Source organism: Bactrocera latifrons, unplaced genomic scaffold (genome assembly GCF_001853355.1).
Source record: "Bactrocera latifrons isolate USDA-ARS-PBARC rearing strain unplaced genomic scaffold, ASM185335v1 scaffold_115, whole genome shotgun sequence".
In the NCBI taxonomy this organism is placed as follows: Eukaryota; Metazoa; Arthropoda; class Insecta; order Diptera; family Tephritidae; genus Bactrocera; species Bactrocera latifrons.
The window spans coordinates 446,414-464,116 of record NW_017534575.1 but is presented as its reverse complement, the minus strand read 5'-3'; the positions used below and the strand labels follow the sequence as shown (position 1 = coordinate 464,116).

General features: G+C 33.5%; 5 protein-coding genes across 9 annotated transcripts in view; 3 read left to right on the top strand and 2 right to left on the bottom strand.

Moving 5' to 3' along the window:
- The first annotated feature begins 590 nt into the window (after nt 1-590).
- LOC108976154 (skin secretory protein xP2) lies at nt 591-1,754 on the top strand. The gene is made up of 2 exons (XM_018945089.1): nt 591-782; nt 883-1,754. Exons 1-2 carry the CDS (start codon nt 674-676, stop codon nt 1,752-1,754), a joined length of 981 nt encoding a protein of 326 aa, XP_018800634.1. The 5' UTR covers nt 591-673.
- Nucleotides 1,755-4,555: 2,801 nt separating this feature from the next.
- On the bottom strand, nt 4,556-7,313 carry LOC108976523. Its single transcript, XM_018945700.1, has 6 exons — nt 6,917-7,313; nt 5,911-6,257; nt 5,686-5,829; nt 5,367-5,567; nt 5,130-5,296; nt 4,556-5,065 (listed from the first exon to the last, which is right to left on the bottom strand). The coding sequence occupies exons 1-6, from the start codon at nt 7,121-7,123 to the stop codon at nt 4,974-4,976; spliced, it is 1,158 nt and encodes a 385-aa protein (XP_018801245.1). The 5' UTR covers nt 7,124-7,313; the 3' UTR covers nt 4,556-4,973.
- Nucleotides 7,314-9,116: 1,803 nt separating this feature from the next.
- Nucleotides 9,117-17,703, bottom strand: part of LOC108976441 — an 89,766-nt gene continuing 81,179 nt past the window's right edge. For all 5 annotated transcript variants that reach the window (XM_018945573.1, XM_018945548.1, XM_018945559.1 and 2 more), the window contains one exon: nt 9,117-9,424. In XM_018945573.1, the coding sequence (XP_018801118.1) occupies nt 9,245-9,424 (180 nt within the window). In that variant the 3' untranslated portion in view covers nt 9,117-9,244. The remainder of the gene's footprint in view (nt 9,425-17,703) is intronic.
- Nucleotides 10,489-11,598, top strand: LOC108976509. Its single transcript, XM_018945673.1, has 2 exons — nt 10,489-10,782; nt 10,874-11,598. The coding sequence occupies exons 1-2, from the start codon at nt 10,686-10,688 to the stop codon at nt 11,398-11,400; spliced, it is 624 nt and encodes a 207-aa protein (XP_018801218.1). The 5' UTR covers nt 10,489-10,685; the 3' UTR covers nt 11,401-11,598.
- LOC108976515 lies at nt 13,085-14,218 on the top strand. The gene is made up of 2 exons (XM_018945687.1): nt 13,085-13,560; nt 13,684-14,218. The coding sequence occupies exons 1-2, from the start codon at nt 13,464-13,466 to the stop codon at nt 14,187-14,189; spliced, it is 603 nt and encodes a 200-aa protein (XP_018801232.1). The 5' UTR covers nt 13,085-13,463; the 3' UTR covers nt 14,190-14,218.

The following is a 17,703-nucleotide window of genomic DNA, read 5'->3' as shown; positions in this document are numbered from 1 at the left end:
ATGCGGAGTTTCCGTAAAATTGAAATTGTTTTCCATAATAATATTAACATAACCAGAAGCATGTTTATTCACATTTTTGAAAAATCTTTATGAATACTTTTAATGACAAATATTTTTTTAATTCTTTATTTTTTATTATTTTATAAAAAATCAAATTCATAATTCTAAATTGAAAAATATTTTTTTAAACTTTTTTCAAAAATATTTTCAAATTTACACATTTTTTATTATTTTTTATAAAATCAAATTCATAATTCTAAATTGAAAAATATTTTTTTAAACTTTTTTCAAAAATATTTTCAAATTTACACATTTTTAAATTTGATATTAAACACATTTTTTAAGTATGAGCAATTGTAAAAAGTTCAGSAAAAGCTTTTCAGATCTTAAATCGGTTCTAATTTTTTTTTTTATTTGGTAACTTAAATTATAAGTTACGAATAACTTTTACTACTAATTTCTAGTATTAAAAAAAAAAACCTACTAACCCATCCTTAGAAATTGTTTTCGAACTTTGACTCTCATCGAAATTTAAAGTTTACCCGCATAACTTGACATAAAAAGGCCCAATCATTAGCTTTTCTAACTCACCACTTACCCCCCTCCCACCGTTATAGGGTTGGCCTATTACCAACAACCCGCTGCGGCCCAGTACTATGCCGSACCACAACGCATGATGTTCATGCGTTACGTCCAACCCTCATTCGGCTCAGCCCGCTCTCACCAAGCCGCTGCCGCACTCGTTGCTGGCGATTCAGTCGCCACCGGCACTTACCTGCAAGGTGAGTAAAGCGCCTGTCATTATCACGCACCATCATCACACCCATTACCCATAAAATATTTGAATATCATAAACGCCCAATAAAGATTGTGTCCACACAGGATCTGCCGATGGTGTTGTTGCTGCCGCTGGACCCGCTGAAACTGTAAGCTTTTCTGGTGAAGTGCAAGATGATGCTATCGCCGCTGCTGGTACCCATGTTGCCCACTCTGTTGCTGAGGCCTACCCCGGTGCTGTCGCTGCCGCTGAKGAYCAACACAAAGTAACCGTACAAGTTGATTTGGATCCCGCTGTCAGCGCTGAGGTCAGCGATGATGATGCCAAGGAAGGCCGCGAATACAATTACGATGTGCCAGCTGTCGCTGCTGGTGGCGCTGATGTTGATGTTAATTTGGCTGGTGAAGCCGCTACGGTTGCTGAAGTTGAGACCCCCGCTGCCGCTAATGCTGGTACCGCTACCGTTTCGTTTGGTTTATCCGGCGCTGCTGAGTCGGAAGCACCTGCTGTTGGCAACGCTGTTGCCTCAAAGGGTATTGATGTGAATGTTAATTTGCCCGCTCCCGCACCACTTGCTCCCGTTGTTCCAGTTAAACCAGCYAAACGTTACTTGCCAGCCAACAAGAAGGTCATTGTTGAATTAGAACAAGCCGCCGATGCCGAAGATGATGCCGATAACGCCGTAGCTGTGCAAGATGACCAAGATGTTGAMGAAGATGACGCCTAYGTGCCAGTGCCAGTCGCTCCTAAAGTACCTGCCCGTCGTCCAGTTGCCAGAAAGCCTGCTAAGCCCGCCGCCAAGCCATTGCCAGCTGGTACCTTCTTCCCTGTCGACTTTGGTGGCGCTACCGGTGGTGCCATCGCCATTGCCAACTCTTTCAGCACTGGTGAAGCTGGCTCCGCCACCAGCCACGCCATCGCCTACGGCAATCCCGATCAAGCTCGTGCTCACGTGCGCCCCAGCAGACGTCACTAGATNAATTATATTATGCACCTTTAATTGTATTGTATTTTATATAAGAAAATAACCAAAATGTTTACGAATTTTAAATCATTTCAATAACTAACGGTGCTTCACTTTGTTGGCTTATCAACACACCACAATCCAATTGAAGACAGTCTTTCAACTGAGAAAACAACAAACAATAAATATAATATTGAAACTTAGGTAGTTAATTGCACAAATTAAATTTAAATTAGGCAAAATCCATGCAGTTATTTGTAAGTAAGCTCATTATCATTGAAAAAGGAAAATATATATCCGTAAAATTATAAAAACATTCAAAGCACATTTAAGCCAGAAAACTGTATTAATAAAAAATTGTTGAATATAAAATAATGAAAAAAATTGTAAATATAAAACAAGTAGCAGTTGTTTACAAAGAAACACAAACGAAACAAGGAAATTAATTAATAAATTTAAAAATAATGAAATTTAACATAAACTAATTTTATACACAAAACGAATTCACCCATGCATTATTAGAAAAATTTTACACATAAGTCAGTACCTAAATGAAATTATTAAAACTATTCTTAACAAAATAACAAATAAAAAGCTATGAAACGATTACTAATTAATAAATAATTAAAATACATATAAATTAGCTGATGTACACAGGACGGAAAGTCCTTGCAAATGTTAACAGATACTAAAACTCAAACTCTATAATTATTAAGTGGCTAGAAGAATTCAAAAAATATATACTTATATTAATTTAAAAGAAGAAAGTAACGAAAAAGTAGCGCAAAATAAATGTGCTGTAGCAAATAGACGATTTCAATACAAAACAAATATATAGAGCATAAAAAATTGAAAAAATTATAATTTATAAAAAATAATTATAAAAATATTTAACTACAAAAAATTAATAAAAACAAATGGAAAAAACGAGTATGCATAAGCAAAGTACTTAAGTTTACACTTAGCGCATTTAAGTTTTAAATAAGATTTACACTAAGTTTACACCAATTACAATTAAAATGTTTCAGCAAAACAGAGAAAAGAAGAAAAAAAACAAATTACTATGTAACAATTAAAAAATAATTTCGAGTAAAAAATGTTTCAGAAATTGCTGTAAAATTAACATAAACCCGAAACTAGTTTGTCTAAGCATGAAGATGCTGACGAAGTTGAAGTTATTGTATATGTTTAGCAGCAGAGCCGGAGCAGGGCCTAGTTAATGGAGTTCAAGCGAACTCAAAGTACTCTCAAAGTTGAGTTCAAAAACATACGCAAAAGCATCACCACGGTGTTGAATATTTAAAAAAAAAAAGGCAACAGTAAAATGCAAAACAAACACAAACTAATTATTAAGTTATAAAACAATTGAGGTTTAAATTAAGTAAAAATAGATAAAATACAAAACGAAATAAACAATGAATTTTAAAACACATAAATCGATTTGACTCAATTTATTTGTAGGAAAGATTAATGGAATGGTAAGTATAAAATAAATAAATTTAAAAAAAATAAAGATTTTCACAAAATAAATAATTTTTAAGTTGCATTTTTCCTTATCAATAAGTACCAAAAATATTGCTTACAATTTTCCATGCAATAAACCAAATACTTTTACCATCAAACCAAATTTCCAACAGTTTCAAGCTAATTTTACAAAAAAATTAAAAAAAGAAATCAAAATCTTATTTATTTTAAATGATGCGCCAAATTAATACCTTTTATTTGACACCTCAATCAGCAAAATCGGTGAAGAATTGACGGAGTTACGCTAATTTAAACCAAACACCCATGCACACGCATGCATGCGTTAAAACGTTAAAAATATATTTATTTTTGGTCTGTTGAGTGGTTGTTTTATTACTGAAATTGATGCAGAATTTCATTACCTTTCATTTGACACCGAAATTATCAAAATCGGTGCATAATTGCCGTAGATGTGGCGAAAAATCACTTGCATGTACAATCTGGCACACGCACGCACTCACACACATGCAGCGCGATCGCTGCGATTTTTACATTTTCTCAAATGCCCGATTTGCACCAGGCACCCAGAAATGCTCATAACATAGCAGGTGGCTGCTGCGAAAAATTAAAATTTTTGTTGCATACCCGAAAGGCGCAAGAAATTCGCCACTGCACCGGAAGCACTAACTGGACAAACTCAATTGAGCATAACTTCGCCAAATATATGTTTGAAACAACGTTTGAGGCATTAAATGAAAGGGTTGGACACCAGCTACCAATGAGTTCAATAGAAAAGTTTCAGCTATCATTTTAACTACTTAAAAGTTGTAAACGCATATGGCACGGTAACACAGTTCTGGCATTAGTCGGAGTGCTGAAAATGGTACCCATCGCAACTTGAAGAAATTATCTTTCATTTGACACCAAAATTAATGTTAACGGTTGAGTTTTCGCTTAGTTATGCGCAAAAAACCTCAACGTGCAAACGCTTCCGGTAGCGAGAGGAAGTGAAAAATTTCCTGGCGCCTTTCGGGTATGCAACGAAAATTTTAAGTTTTCGCAGCAGCCACCTGCTATGTTATGAGCATTTCTGGGTGCCTGGTGCAAATCGGGCATTTGAGAAAATGTAAAAATCGCAGCGATCGCGCTGCATGTGTGTGCGTGCGTGTGTGTGCCAGATTGTACATGCAAGTGATTTTTCGCCACATCTACGGCAATTATTCACCGATTTTAATAATTTCGGTGTCAAATGAAAGGTAATGAAATTCTGCATCATTTTCAATAATAAAACAACCATTCAACAGACAAAATAAATATATTTCTAACGTTTTTATTTTTTATACATAATATAAAGTGTATATATGCGTGTTTATTACAATTTAACAATATTTTGTTTAGTTTAAGTAGTTACAAAGAGCGGTAAAACTGACGTCATACGATTGCTTTGTATCAAACAATACAAAATTGTCTTTTTCATAATTATAAATAAAAGAGCGTTCTCTCTGCACTCTAGCATAGGAATAAAATAAAGTGGTATTATTAGGAATAAAAAATAGAGAGCCTGGTGTTAAAAATTAAAAGTAAATGAAAGGAATAATATTACGAGATTTAGTGCTACAGAATATAAATAAGGTCTTGTTGGGTTAGGCATTATTTCCACCGACACTGTCAAACTGGGAATACGTGTGTGTAACAACATTCAACATTGCATATTATAACATGGTCTCGGTTCGGCGACATCAAATGACAGCTCGACATTTTTCGCATCTATTCGTTATTCATATCTTCGGTGTCGTTCTCCATCTCTGAGCCACGTCCCTCACGTATACGCTTCAATTTACGCTTCAGCGTCATTATGCCTGTAATGAAGGAATAGATTAAATATTTACTTTATTATAATGTTGTTTGCATTATTTTACATACATTTAATAGCTTGAAAAGCTTTTGCTGATGTACAGGAACTATCTGAGCCAGACGAATTGGCTAGAGAGCTGATCTTTAACTTCTCCTGCGCCAATTTTACTTCCATATATGCCTTTTTTAGTGTTTTAAAGTGACGATGCTCACTTGAGTCCTTCAGCAAAATGCATCTGAGAAACATTACAAAAACGAAGATTCTTATTAGAGTTTAGTATCTACTTTAACTAATAACATATATACTTTGCTGCAGATCCTTCACCCGAGCAGTCCAACGGCGAAGAGTGATAAATCTGGTGGTAAAAATACTGCAGCACTGGCGAATTCCAAATGGACAAGCCGTACCAAAGCCAAATTGTAACATTTAACATTATTTTAAAATTTTTGGCAAACAACGTAGGAACTAAATATTTAAATGGTAGCAAGCTGATGAATACGTGGGACCTGCAAATAAAAAGACGATGAAGTAGTAGTTATACTTTGCTTTTAACAAAGATTTAATTGAAATTTTGTATCCAAAATTATATCTTCTGATTACTTAGTTCTTATCCTGATTACATACCAGGAAGCGATGCGTAGTCCCAAAAACACTTGAAACAATAAACGGCTGCCTTTCGAATTAATTAAAGCCAACAGAAAAAGAGATTCCGTAAGTATATTGTAGACGCCTAAGCTGAGATTCAAACCAACAAAGTAGTTTTCATATCTGAAAAAAAAATAATATTTTTCAAAAGTATTTAAATATAAATTAAGAATCACAAAATATTACACAAAGCTATAAACATACTTGTACACATCAATAGCTCCCAATGCAAGCAAGTACAGCGTCTTCGAGCAAGCCTCTAGATAATCGGATTCCTTAAAATCCAATATGGCGTTATGTAGGTTAAATGTTATTATGAATAGCGAGTAGAATTGAAATTTTTCACACTGTTGTGATTTGTAAAAGATCATGTTCTCTGATGAATAGAACAATGAGTAGCGTCCTTGATTCTTGAACAGCTGCGGTAGCAACATAAATTCATTGTAAAAATATAAAAAGAGTGTGCAAGCGGCATAAAAGGCAAGGTTCCACACGGATCGTGCGAATTGTTTACGTTTGTAGAATTTTATATTAGATGTTTTTAGGAAAACCTGCAATTAAATTTACGGAAATTAATTATGAACAATTTAATCTATATGTATATAAAAAATAAAGAATTATCATATGCTACAACAACACAAGAATTTGGTATGTTTTTCTACTTCAAAAAAGATTTTTAATTTTTTTATTACTTTTCCCAATCATGTGAATAAGGATTAAATTTAAATGTGTCATGTAAATTCTTATACGAATTTTATTTTTTATTACACGACTTTTTAAATTTATTTCTATCATACAAGCATCAAGCAACTTTTTCTTCCAATAATTATTTTTATTCTGCAAATAAAAATAAATTCTCATTTACACGACTTAGTTTAATTTATTTGTCTCAAGTAAGTATCTGGCAACCATTTATTTCAACGAAAATCACGACCTCGCCAACAGCTGTTTTATATTGTTTGCGCTCTGCTAAAACGCATGTAAAAACTGCACTAAGCAAACAGCTGATTAACCTAGCGGCGCCATTACCTTGGGTCACAAACACCAAAAACAAAACAAAACGAAAGAACACACGCAATAAACGAGAATAATAAATCACCAAAAAAAAACTCGCATGCTATTTTTAGTAACTACAAATAAATCGCTATGCATATCAGGTGCACATGCATGTTAAAACATGTATGATATATGAATATATGCAACAGCCTACCTCGAATATTTTATAGAATCCAATGAAGCCTCCGGCGAATAATAAAAATATCCAAAACATAGCATTGAGCAAATAATTCAAGTCTACATGCTGCATTAATGCATCGAACCGGTCATTTGTGATGAAGTATTTTAGCGGCAGAAAAAAGTTATAAATGTCCGCCCAATAGTCGGGCGGACCAGGCTTCATGTCCAATATAGATGTCATGGTTGCTGCTCCGATTCACACAATATCAACAAATACCAACGCGTTTCGCCTTATTATTCAACTAATTTAAACGTTTTACATTTTTCACAAGTTATAAATAGTTTTTGTGGGGATTAAATATATTGTGCCACCTCAAAAGTTAACTTCACAAGTCCCGTTTTTTTCACTGCGAGTAATTTTTCGTTCTCTTTTCCCACCAACTTTGACAGCTGCAACGAGTATACGCAGCGCTGCCATATCAAATGTATCAATGTATACAAGAGACATTACTTTTAAGTCATATATTAATTATATTTAAAAAAAAAAGGTTTTTTTTATTTAATTCAATCAAAGAATTTATGAAATTGTAAATTGTTTATTATAAATGATTATAATGAGGTTTAAATCTACGAATATAAGTAGCGGCAAATGTTTTAGTTAGCATACTTTCAGGTAAAAACTAGTAACGAGAAGTCACTGTTCGTTTTTGTTGTTATTTTTAAACTGTCATTTTATTAAAATACATATATCAATGGTAGACTCAACTGGATAATAAGGAAGTGGAAGTAATTAATATTTTAAAAATCTTAAATATGGTTTTATTGCTTTATTAATATTAGCACGAATTGTCTGCTCCCTTCGAAGAGGCTTCGTCTCATTGATATAAAAATCGTAAAAATATCATTTTGCGTCTGCTGACTGTTTGAAGGATATTTCGTTTACATTTTAATGCTATAACAAAAAAATATATTACCGAAGCGGTTGTATTCACTTGTATGAACATATCTAAAAATTCAAATATTTTCTAGTATATTCGGAAAATAGTTTCGGAGATATAAGAGTATTTGTAAGAATATTTTAGCTTATTGTATTAGGCTCCGAAAACTTTAAACGCTTTTATATAGTAACTATTTTCAAAATCGCTGAGGATATTTTATTCGAAACGGATAGTTATGTTGGAAATGTTAACATGCCCGTCTCAAATACTTTTGTAAGGTAATGTTTCGTTTTTTTAAGGCACTGCGAAGTGTAAATAAACCGACTTTTTTGCGAAACAAATTTATTACGCTTTCGATCAATACCTGCCGGCATCTTTTGTAATAGTAGTCGGATAGGGGATCAATGAAATCAAATTTTTTTCAAAATTAATATCCGGTTATTGAAGTATATTAATTTCCATAAATGTGCATGATGTTTACGTTTTTTCTGACTTACAAGTGGATATAATCCCCAATGTAAAATTCATATTTTTAAGCAACTAAAGTGCATTACTTCAAAAAGGCCAAATAGCATAAATATGTAAAATTCATATTTTTAAGCAACTAAAGTGCATTACTTCAAAAAGGCCAAATAGCATAAATATGTAAAATTCATATTTTTATCACTAGTTCAATCGGTCAGTAAAGACAAAATATCTCCAAATAAAAAAAATATCTAATTAGTACAAATTTCTAATTAAAGACATTTTGAATAGTTTATTAAATTATATTTCTGTTAAAAATACGCACAACAAAACAACGTTTAATAAAAAAAAGTATACAGTTTTAAAGAAAAGTACACATGCATATTTGAAGTATTATATTTATACTTTAAAATACTTTACAAAGTTAATATTTATTTAGTAATAAAGTAGTTGTAATGCAAAAAGTTCGTCACTTAACATTTACACTAAAAATTACGTAACTACACCAAATGATTTGTTTAATTCAAATATTTATTATTTCTTACGTCTTTTTAAATAAATTTAATTTAAATTTAAATGCAATCATTGCATCTACAATATAAATAAGCGAAATACACACACACCCACACACAATTAAACTTACAAACACTCAAAAATAAGGTTCTATAATATAAAATATAAAATAAAATTTATATAAATAATATAAAATTTCTAATCGTTTAACTGAAATTTACTGCATACATACAATCATAATTTTTACGTACACATATACATGCGTTTACCAATTTAGATATTTGATATAATATATATTTAGAACTAATTACATAAGGAGTTAAGTAAATATTTAGCTTCGTGTTACCTTAAATGTTATATTTATTTTTTTTAGCTTTAACTTTTGTTCATTTTTGTGTTTACGCTGAAACCAATGCCAACACAGGTACCGTTAAGTGTGAAGGTTCCTACGCTGCACTTAGAATCTCCCGTATCCACGCCGCGTTCGAAGTGATTTTGTCATACATTCTCGGTCGCTCGACGCCACTCGGTCCACAAGCAATACGCCAGGATGAAACACCAAGCAATGCCCATTGATTTGTGCCCGGTATGAGGCACTGCACCGGTGCACCGGAATACTCTTCTTGCTGTGGGCGAAAAGAAGTCAATGAAATTTTATTACAAATAAAAAAAGAAAAGCGGAAAATAATGAAAAAGTTAATTTAAACTTAAGAAACTACTGTATTCAAACTATGATCATGATTTTTGTAATAAAAAATGCAATATATTCCAGATTGTATACATACATATATGTATACTATACGAATGGTCGCTAAATTGGGAAGGTGCCGATGGCCTCATAAAGGCGAGGACTAAAATCCCCCTGTCAAAGAAATGCGATGGACCGGAGAAGAACGGAGACGAGTAGAACGTTGTAACATTTATTACAAAAGCCATATAAACGGCACAAATTCGGTGTTGAGCGTCTAGCCACAATCCGTTTCAATTAAAAATGTGTCAACATAACACTGGTTCAGTTGAAAAATTCAGTCTCCGCAGCAAAACCTCTCCGGAGGAAGAAGAAGACCTCCACTCTGTTGGAGGGTTCAGGTGGAGGTGGCTGCATTTTGAATCGGCGGTAAATTTAAAAAAAAAAAAAACAACTGGCATGCTGTTGTTAACTGGGTTATAACCGCGTAAGCGGTGTCTTCGCCACTAAAGAAGAAGAAGAATTAAAAAAAAAACTATATTATTACACCATACCACCATGTACTCACTGACCTTTCTTCTAATACGGCGTCAAATATTATTTTCGAGTTCCGGTTCGGTACTTTGCAGATAGAAAATACTGTCCAAAAATAGTAGTTTAGGTATTGTTTACCTAACCTCAAAATTTATTCACAAGGTATTAATACCAAAAAATTAGCATTACTTTGAGATAATTGCTTTAATACTTTACATAATAATAGTAAAAAACTTATTTTTGACTTATTCATTTAAAAACAATACCTAAACAATCAATAACACATAAATATTTTTGTTTATGTGGAAAAAAATCCTTTATGCTCATCCCAAAAGATAAAGGTTTAAAAATACCTTGAAGATATATGTATCAAGGTCAAACGAATGTAAACTGAAATTAATTAGACGCGAAAATAAATGTATTTATTATATGTGTATGTATGTGTGTATGACTGAACAAACATGTTTACTTACTAATGTCCTGCCTCACACCCTCTTTTAACAGTACATAACATTTTTTATGCCTATAAAAGCCACACGCGTTTCCGTAGAAGAGCATTACACAACAAGCGCTCGAGCAGAGCAAACGTGTTAGAGAAAATTTCTAAAAATAAATAATTATACTAAAATATATTTTGAAAATCGCTGATTATTCTAAAATTTAAAATGTGCCAACGAAGAATTTTAAAAGTTGCTTACCACGGAAAACGTCAGTTAATACGTTATAAACTAGGAGGCTCTTATAATGAAATTCTTAAGACGAGTAAGTATACGAAAAAAGGACATTCAAAAATTGTAATTAGTACTAATATAATAATTCATATCACTAAATACCCTTTAATTTTTCATTCCAGTCATGCAACACTTCCAGATTCTTTGCAAACGCAAATCTACAACATCCCTCATGCTTACCAACGAAGCCGGGAAAGTGTTTAGTAAACGACAACTCAAAAACTATATCTTATTGTTTCCGAGCCCCAAGATTACATTCCATTTGCAAACTAACCAACAAACAACTGAAAGTTCGGGAAGGAACCAGAAACAATTACCACGAAGCAATAACGCAATTAACACAGTAACCAAAAAGCAGCAAAAGTGCCGAAAGCGTCAACGCGAAACCGATTATGAATACGATCCGACATACCCAACGACACCTGTATTTCGCATGAACTGTTTCATAGGAGTGTATCCCGGCAAATGTTCACCACCGCCTACAAAACGTGTCCGTTTCAGCGAATCTTCAAACAGCATCAAAATTATACCTGCGCGGTCCGAAACAAAGGAGGTTGTTAAAGGTGCACTGCAGTGGACAAGTTCTTTTGTGGGTGAATATCCGCAAATGGCAACCCAAACAAAACTAACGGCGAATCATTTAAATTAGTAGGAGGTTGTAAAGAGCATGTTACAACGGAAGTTGTACTAAGCTTTCGAGTTAAGCTTCAGTTCTTTATTAAAGAAGTCGGATAGCTTAATCAGGTTTATAATTCTGGCCACATCCTATTCGAGATCCGCTAAAAGCGCAAAAATATTCATAGAATTATTGTAGCATATCATAACTAAGAAAGACTCTTAAAAGACTGCATTTGTATTATTAATAGATTTTAATTAGTTAATTAATATGGAAATCAATTTATAATATTAGATTAGGTTAGTTCGTAAATTTTTAAAAATAAAGCAAAAAATTTAATTTTTTTAATTTTAATAATTTTTTTTTTTACACTTTAAATGGGAGATATGTAAGCATTTTTATAAGAATAGCTAGTTGTCCTTCTAATATTATTTCTTATACTATAAACAAAAGAATTCAATAAAATTGATCAATGTTTTGAAAATTTTCACAGAACCCTCTAGATATCTTGTCAGTAACTAACTAAAGACTAAAATTTATTCATCAATATTAATTTACATGCAGTGGAATATGTACCTGCAGGACACAGAATAAATAGTATGTACTTTACATACAAACATATAGTTATTTGCATGTTTTAGACATGTTTTTATGTTTTTACTTGTTATTGTATTTATACAGTGATGGTTGAGTGCATTTCAGCATACGTAAGTATATATGTACATACACACATGTATGTACAAACATTCGTGAGGTGATAATGACGCATGCATGCATAGGTGTCAGTGATAGTAACGGCTGCCAGAGAAAGGAAAAACAAAAACAAAAATCACCATGAATGAACATGCAGCAACATGTTTGCTGAGCACAGAGAGCGATAAGGCGATATTCGAAAAGAGAGTTACAAATAGAACGTGCTCAAAAGCAAATGCTTCTTTGTGGCAGTGGCATGCAGCTGGATGAGATGAATCAATTGTTACTTTGGCACTCGCCTTGAGAACAATTGAATTGAGTTAATTTATTGTCAATGACGTCAGTACACAATTTTTTACACTGCCAATAGCTACAATAAGAAAATATGGAAAGTAGCAAACTGTCGAAAAAAATTATAAAAAAATTAAAAAATTATAAAGTTTGTCTGGCGTTTTTATCATGGAAAAAATTCATTTCCCATAGAATCCAAGCTAGGGAATCGTTGAAAATGTTGCAATCTAAAAAATCTACCCAAAAAAATCTAGCCAAAAATACCCAAGTATTTGGGTGACACAAAATATTCAGTTAATGGTTTAAGAAATTTAAATTATTTTGTACAATACCTCTAGAATATTGTCCTAAATTTTCAAGTTGATCCGAGTAATACTTTCGGAGACACAGCTAAGCTAAGTGTGCCGTCTTTAAATGCGTTTTTCTCGAAACTGTGTATTTGAAGTTCACGAAATTTTACACAGGTCTTTGAGATAAAATTCTTAAAGACTTGGACGAAGGATTTTATTTCGAATATAACTTTTTGAAATAAAAATGTGTCTGTTTGTCGTAAATTTCTTTTAAAATGCATACAGAGGTAGTATTATTTTCTATCAAATCTTTTACAAAAAATTTAAATTCAATTCTTTACATTAGTTTTTTACAGTGTTGAATTGGTTTCAATTGTTGCACACCATCTACTATCAATTGAAACTTTTCCGCTACAACCTTTTCATTTCCGAAATAAGCGCCTGTCCAAGCGCACGTACCATGAAGAAAATATTACTCGAGGCTGTCTTGCCGACACAAAAACTTCGTTATTGCGATTTTTGAGGGAGGATTGTACATTGTTCGCACCAAGCAACTGCATTCTTCTAGCGTCAAATAAAATATGAAGAGAGAGAGCGAACAGTCAATGCAATTTGGGAAGGAGAGCGTATTGTTTACCTACAGACTCATCCCTGTTGTTCACCTGGCGTGTGGACGAACAGCAGAAACTTCTGCTTGTCTGCCAAAACAAAGCCAATCGTTAAAGGGAGCACACGTACAGCTGTTATTTATTTAAGGAATAACTGCCAGACATTCGCAAAATTAAATTAAATTAATTTTACTTTGATTGGAAAGTAGGAAAAATGGTTGAGGGCGGCAGTTTGATTGTTTGCTATCGGAAGCAAATAAGTAACATCCATTACGAGGCCACAAATCGTTACGAACAGATCATTAAGTTGAGTAAGTAAAACTAACGGAAATGTATTAATACATACATATATATGTACTCATACCTCCAAGTATGTACATACATACATATCTTTATATACATGTACTTATGTTACTTAATTTGTTTCCCACCAGTTATTCAGCGCTTCAATATTCCCGCCTCGCATGAGACAGCTCTGCTGATCTCCACTGAAAACGGCAGAATTTTTGATAAGTTGCAGTTCGACTACTTCCTCACGCTCTTCCCGAACCCCAGCATGGTTTTCTACATACGTTATGATTACAATCGTGCAGTCGGCATCTTGCAGTCAACGCAACCGCAAGAGGATGTAGCAAAAACAACAATAGAGAGTTGTGATATTCAAATGAAAAACAAAAGTGAGAATCAAGTTGGTGAAAATGATGATCAATGTGCATCGAAGTTTACACCAGTATATCGTATGAATTGCTTCATCTACGAATATCCTACAACAGCTATAAATTTAACAAATGACAGCGCTAAGAAACAGAAAGCTAATATGAAGAAACAGTCTCCGCGTAGCGAATTTGTGAAGCGCGTGAAAAAGCGTTTGCAAATCAGTGAATTGAAAAAGCGTACAATGAAGCCTTTGGCGCAAGTAAAGCGCTTTATGCGACTATGAGCGGTAGGATAAAGAGAAAATCTTAGCTATCGATGACTACTGTATTATTATTTAGAAATAAGATTTATGAATTTTGTTTTTCCCAAACAAAAATTATTTCATTTTTTGCTGAATGTATGCGACTATATTAATATTTATTCTTAGTTATTAAATTGATGAACTGATTTAATCATATACTCAACCAAGCAAAGCTATCAAATAATTGTGTACATACTTATAACCCTATATATTTTATAGTATTTTTTTGGAAATCATTATTTTTTACACTTCATTTTGTACATCAAAGTTAAAAAAACATATACCAAATAAAAAAAAAATATTTAACTTATAAGCTGGCAAACATGTTTCTACTACATTCTGCAGAATTTCTTAAAGAGATACGAGTTTAGTGTTTAATCACGGATATATGGTAAAAACCCTTAATGTCATACAAATTGCAAACTAATTTGGCACTTCATTAAATATCCTGTGAAATAAATTTTCTATACCCCTACAAAGGCACCATTTATAAAATATTAGAAAAGTTAGTCAAATTGCGTTCGATGAATCAAAAACCGTACGAAGTTTGGTATTTCATTTGGAAACAAATGCAAGTTTTTGCAGATATACAGTGAAGAAAAAAGTTTTACAGAGAGATATTTTAATTTTGAAGGGAATTTTCTCTTAAGCAACAATGTAAGAATCTTATGTTTTTCTCGCATTTTTATAAAAATATTAACAATAAATAAATTTTTATGGGAACGTTTTAAAAAAAATATACTATTTTGAGGAGTAAAAAAAAAAACGTTTACACTTACGTTGACAACAGTTATCAAGTAAGTCCTTTTTTCTCGTGTCTTATTATTTCCATATTTTTTGGTAAGCGAATTCCTTCCTTTTGTGCTGTTGTAGTTTTTGAAGAAAAAAGGTGAATAAACAAGCATCTCAAGACTTTGAGGCTCTGGTAGTTAAATATTAGCAAGAGAACAAAAATACTCCCGAAATAGGCAATATTAAAAAAAAAACACATTGGTAAATTCAAAAAGACTGATGGAGTTGGAAGACTCGACGGTAGTGAAATACTTAGGCAGGCTGGAGGTAAAGTTACTCGGAGTATCAATAATGCTGTCACTAACGCCAAGGAGTTTGAAGAAACTGGCACTGCAAAACTCCACTTTCAAACTGTTCTGAATTCTTTCTTTCACTTGATTTTATAGTGTTTACACCACGAAAAAGATTACCATTATCGAAGAGATGGTACTACGAAATGTCTCAAAGAGTATTATATTATATATGCATCACGATAACGAATTTTTACCAATGAGTCCAAATTTAATTTATATGGATTTGATGGTCGAACATTTATACCGAATATGTTATACTCTTGCTACTTGCAAGAATCAAAGCCAGGGAATTACCTTAAGATGTAAAAGTTCAACCAGAAGCATATTCAGATATTATTAACTATTATCATGCCAAATACTAAAAAAATATTCCCTGGGTTTCATTAAGGTACCATACATACTATCAAAAATTATATAGAGCAAAGTGAGCCGGATGTTCGAATATCATAGTACGAGTAACAGTTATATGGGGGCTAGGTCAAGTTTCCGCCCAATTGTATCGATTTTAGGCACAAATAAATACTGTTATGAGTTAAACACGTTAGCATAAAGGCTCCTGGTAGTTCGAATATGTGTATATTAGAAATATGGGGCTCAGAGAAGTATTAACCCGATTCAACCCACTTTCGATACACAGAAATACTACTGCCAGGAACAATTTTTGTCTGAATTTCAATTGTACAGGGTTTGTCCGGAAAATAATAGGATTGATTCGATTTAAAAAAATTTGTTGAACCAATCGTTGCAATTCTTTAAAAACATTCTAAATAGGCTCCTTCTGCGTCGATACAGCACTGCCAGCGCGATTCCCAAGCATTGAAGACGTTACGGAAGGCATTCTCCGTTCTGTTGTCTCAAAATTCTTAACTTTTATCGGCCTTTTCAAGCAAAGAAACATAAAAGGTCAAGGGCTACATTTGGGCTGTAGGGCGGCTGCGGAACAGTTCGGATGACGCCTTGGTTAGGTAGCTATTCAGAAAGAAAGGTGGTGTGAGCCGTGGCGTTGTCGTAGTGCAACTTCCAATCGGCTGAGATATCTTGTTGGACTCGACAGACCCTTCGTTTGATCCTCTTGAGGAATTCCACGTAAAACTTGGCGTTGACGGTTTGTTCAAGAGAAACAAATTCATGGTGGACGATATATTTGATGTCAAAAAAGACAATGAGCATCGTTTTTACTTTGGATTTGCTCATTCATTACCGATCTCTTCCACTTCATTACCGAAACACACCACTTCTTGCTAAAGCAAAATCTGAGTAAGCCTGCTTGATCATATCAACTGTCTCTGTGGCAGATTTACCGGGTTTCGCACAGAATTTAACCGCGTACCTCTGCTCTAACAAAAGCTGCATTTGCGGCTTGCGCCACTTGCAGAAACACGTCGCAAGAAAATATTTGCCCTGACTCTCTCGGTGGCCGGAGACAACTGGCCCGCTTGAAGTACAATAGCGGCGGAAGAAAATCAGTCCTATTACTTTCTAGACAAAACCTGTATATCTCAGACATTGACCGATATTTTCGGTCAAAAGACAACTATAGATACTGGGATTCACATATTCTTTACCTAGGGTCGTGAACAGTTTTGTTTGGATTTATACAATTTTTAGTCCGATCGTAAAAGTTAAAAGGTGTCATACTTTAAGGAAATTATTACTGCAAAAGTTTATTCCGTTATTTTAATTACTTCTTAATTTGTGTACTAGAAAGTGAAATAAGCAAATGGAATTTTAAATTGTGTTATATGGGAAGTAGCGTGATTGTGGTCCCATTTTGCCTGTAGGAATGTTAGAAAAATTATATGTACCAAATTTAATCGAAATCATTCGGTAGGGTCTCAAGATACGGGTTTTCACCAAAAAGTAAGAGGTGCCACGTCCATTGTTTAGTTTTCACACTGGTTCTCATAAAGCCTTCTGATACCATCGCGGAAGTAAAATATAATGTCTATGGCGTAATTAATTATCGATTTATTGCGTTTTTAGTAGTTTTGAACAGTACCGTTATACTATCCATTTTCACACTGTCGGTAGGAGTTCTTATAATATTCGAGCCAAGAAAATGTAAGTGCTGTAGCCGTAGCGGCTTAGGAGATATATACATTAAACATATTAGTGGGCATGGCCACGCTCACTTTTTCAAAATTTGTTACCTGAAGGTGATCCTTACTACTGCGATCCCCTGTGCGAAATTAGTGCTTAGCTATGGCACTTTGTGTGTTTTCTTTTAATGGCGATTTGTGGGCGTGACAGTGGTCCGATTACACCCATTTACGATCGCGTAATCTTTTTTTGTACCACGGAACCTGTTGGTGTGTCTCAACGAAATATCTCAATTTTTGCTCAAGTTACAGTTTGGGCGGACGGACGGACAGACAGTCAACCGGATTTCAATTTTTCTCGTCATCTGATCA

What these genes read in the sequence shown, in the direction of transcription:
- LOC108976523 (XM_018945700.1), bottom strand. Translation starts at nt 7,123, where the DNA reads ATGACATCTATATTGGACATGAAGCCTGGTCCGCCCGACTATTGGGCG. An exon ending in GGTGAAGGATCTGCAGCAAA is followed by an intron (nt 5,297 to 5,366) that starts GTATATATGTTA and finishes AATGTTTCTCAG; the next exon opens with ATGCATTTTGCTGAAGGACT. An exon ending in AGCTTTTCAAGCTATTAAAT is followed by an intron (nt 5,066 to 5,129) that starts GTATGTAAAATA and finishes CCTTCATTACAG; the next exon opens with GCATAATGACGCTGAAGCGT.
- LOC108976509 (XM_018945673.1), top strand. Translation starts at nt 10,686, where the DNA reads ATGTGCCAACGAAGAATTTTAAAAGTTGCTTACCACGGAAAACGTCAG. An exon ending in TAATGAAATTCTTAAGACGA is followed by an intron (nt 10,783 to 10,873) that starts GTAAGTATACGA and finishes TTTTCATTCCAG; the next exon opens with TCATGCAACACTTCCAGATT.
- LOC108976515 (XM_018945687.1), top strand. Translation starts at nt 13,464, where the DNA reads ATGGTTGAGGGCGGCAGTTTGATTGTTTGCTATCGGAAGCAAATAAGT. An exon ending in CGAACAGATCATTAAGTTGA is followed by an intron (nt 13,561 to 13,683) that starts GTAAGTAAAACT and finishes GTTTCCCACCAG; the next exon opens with TTATTCAGCGCTTCAATATT.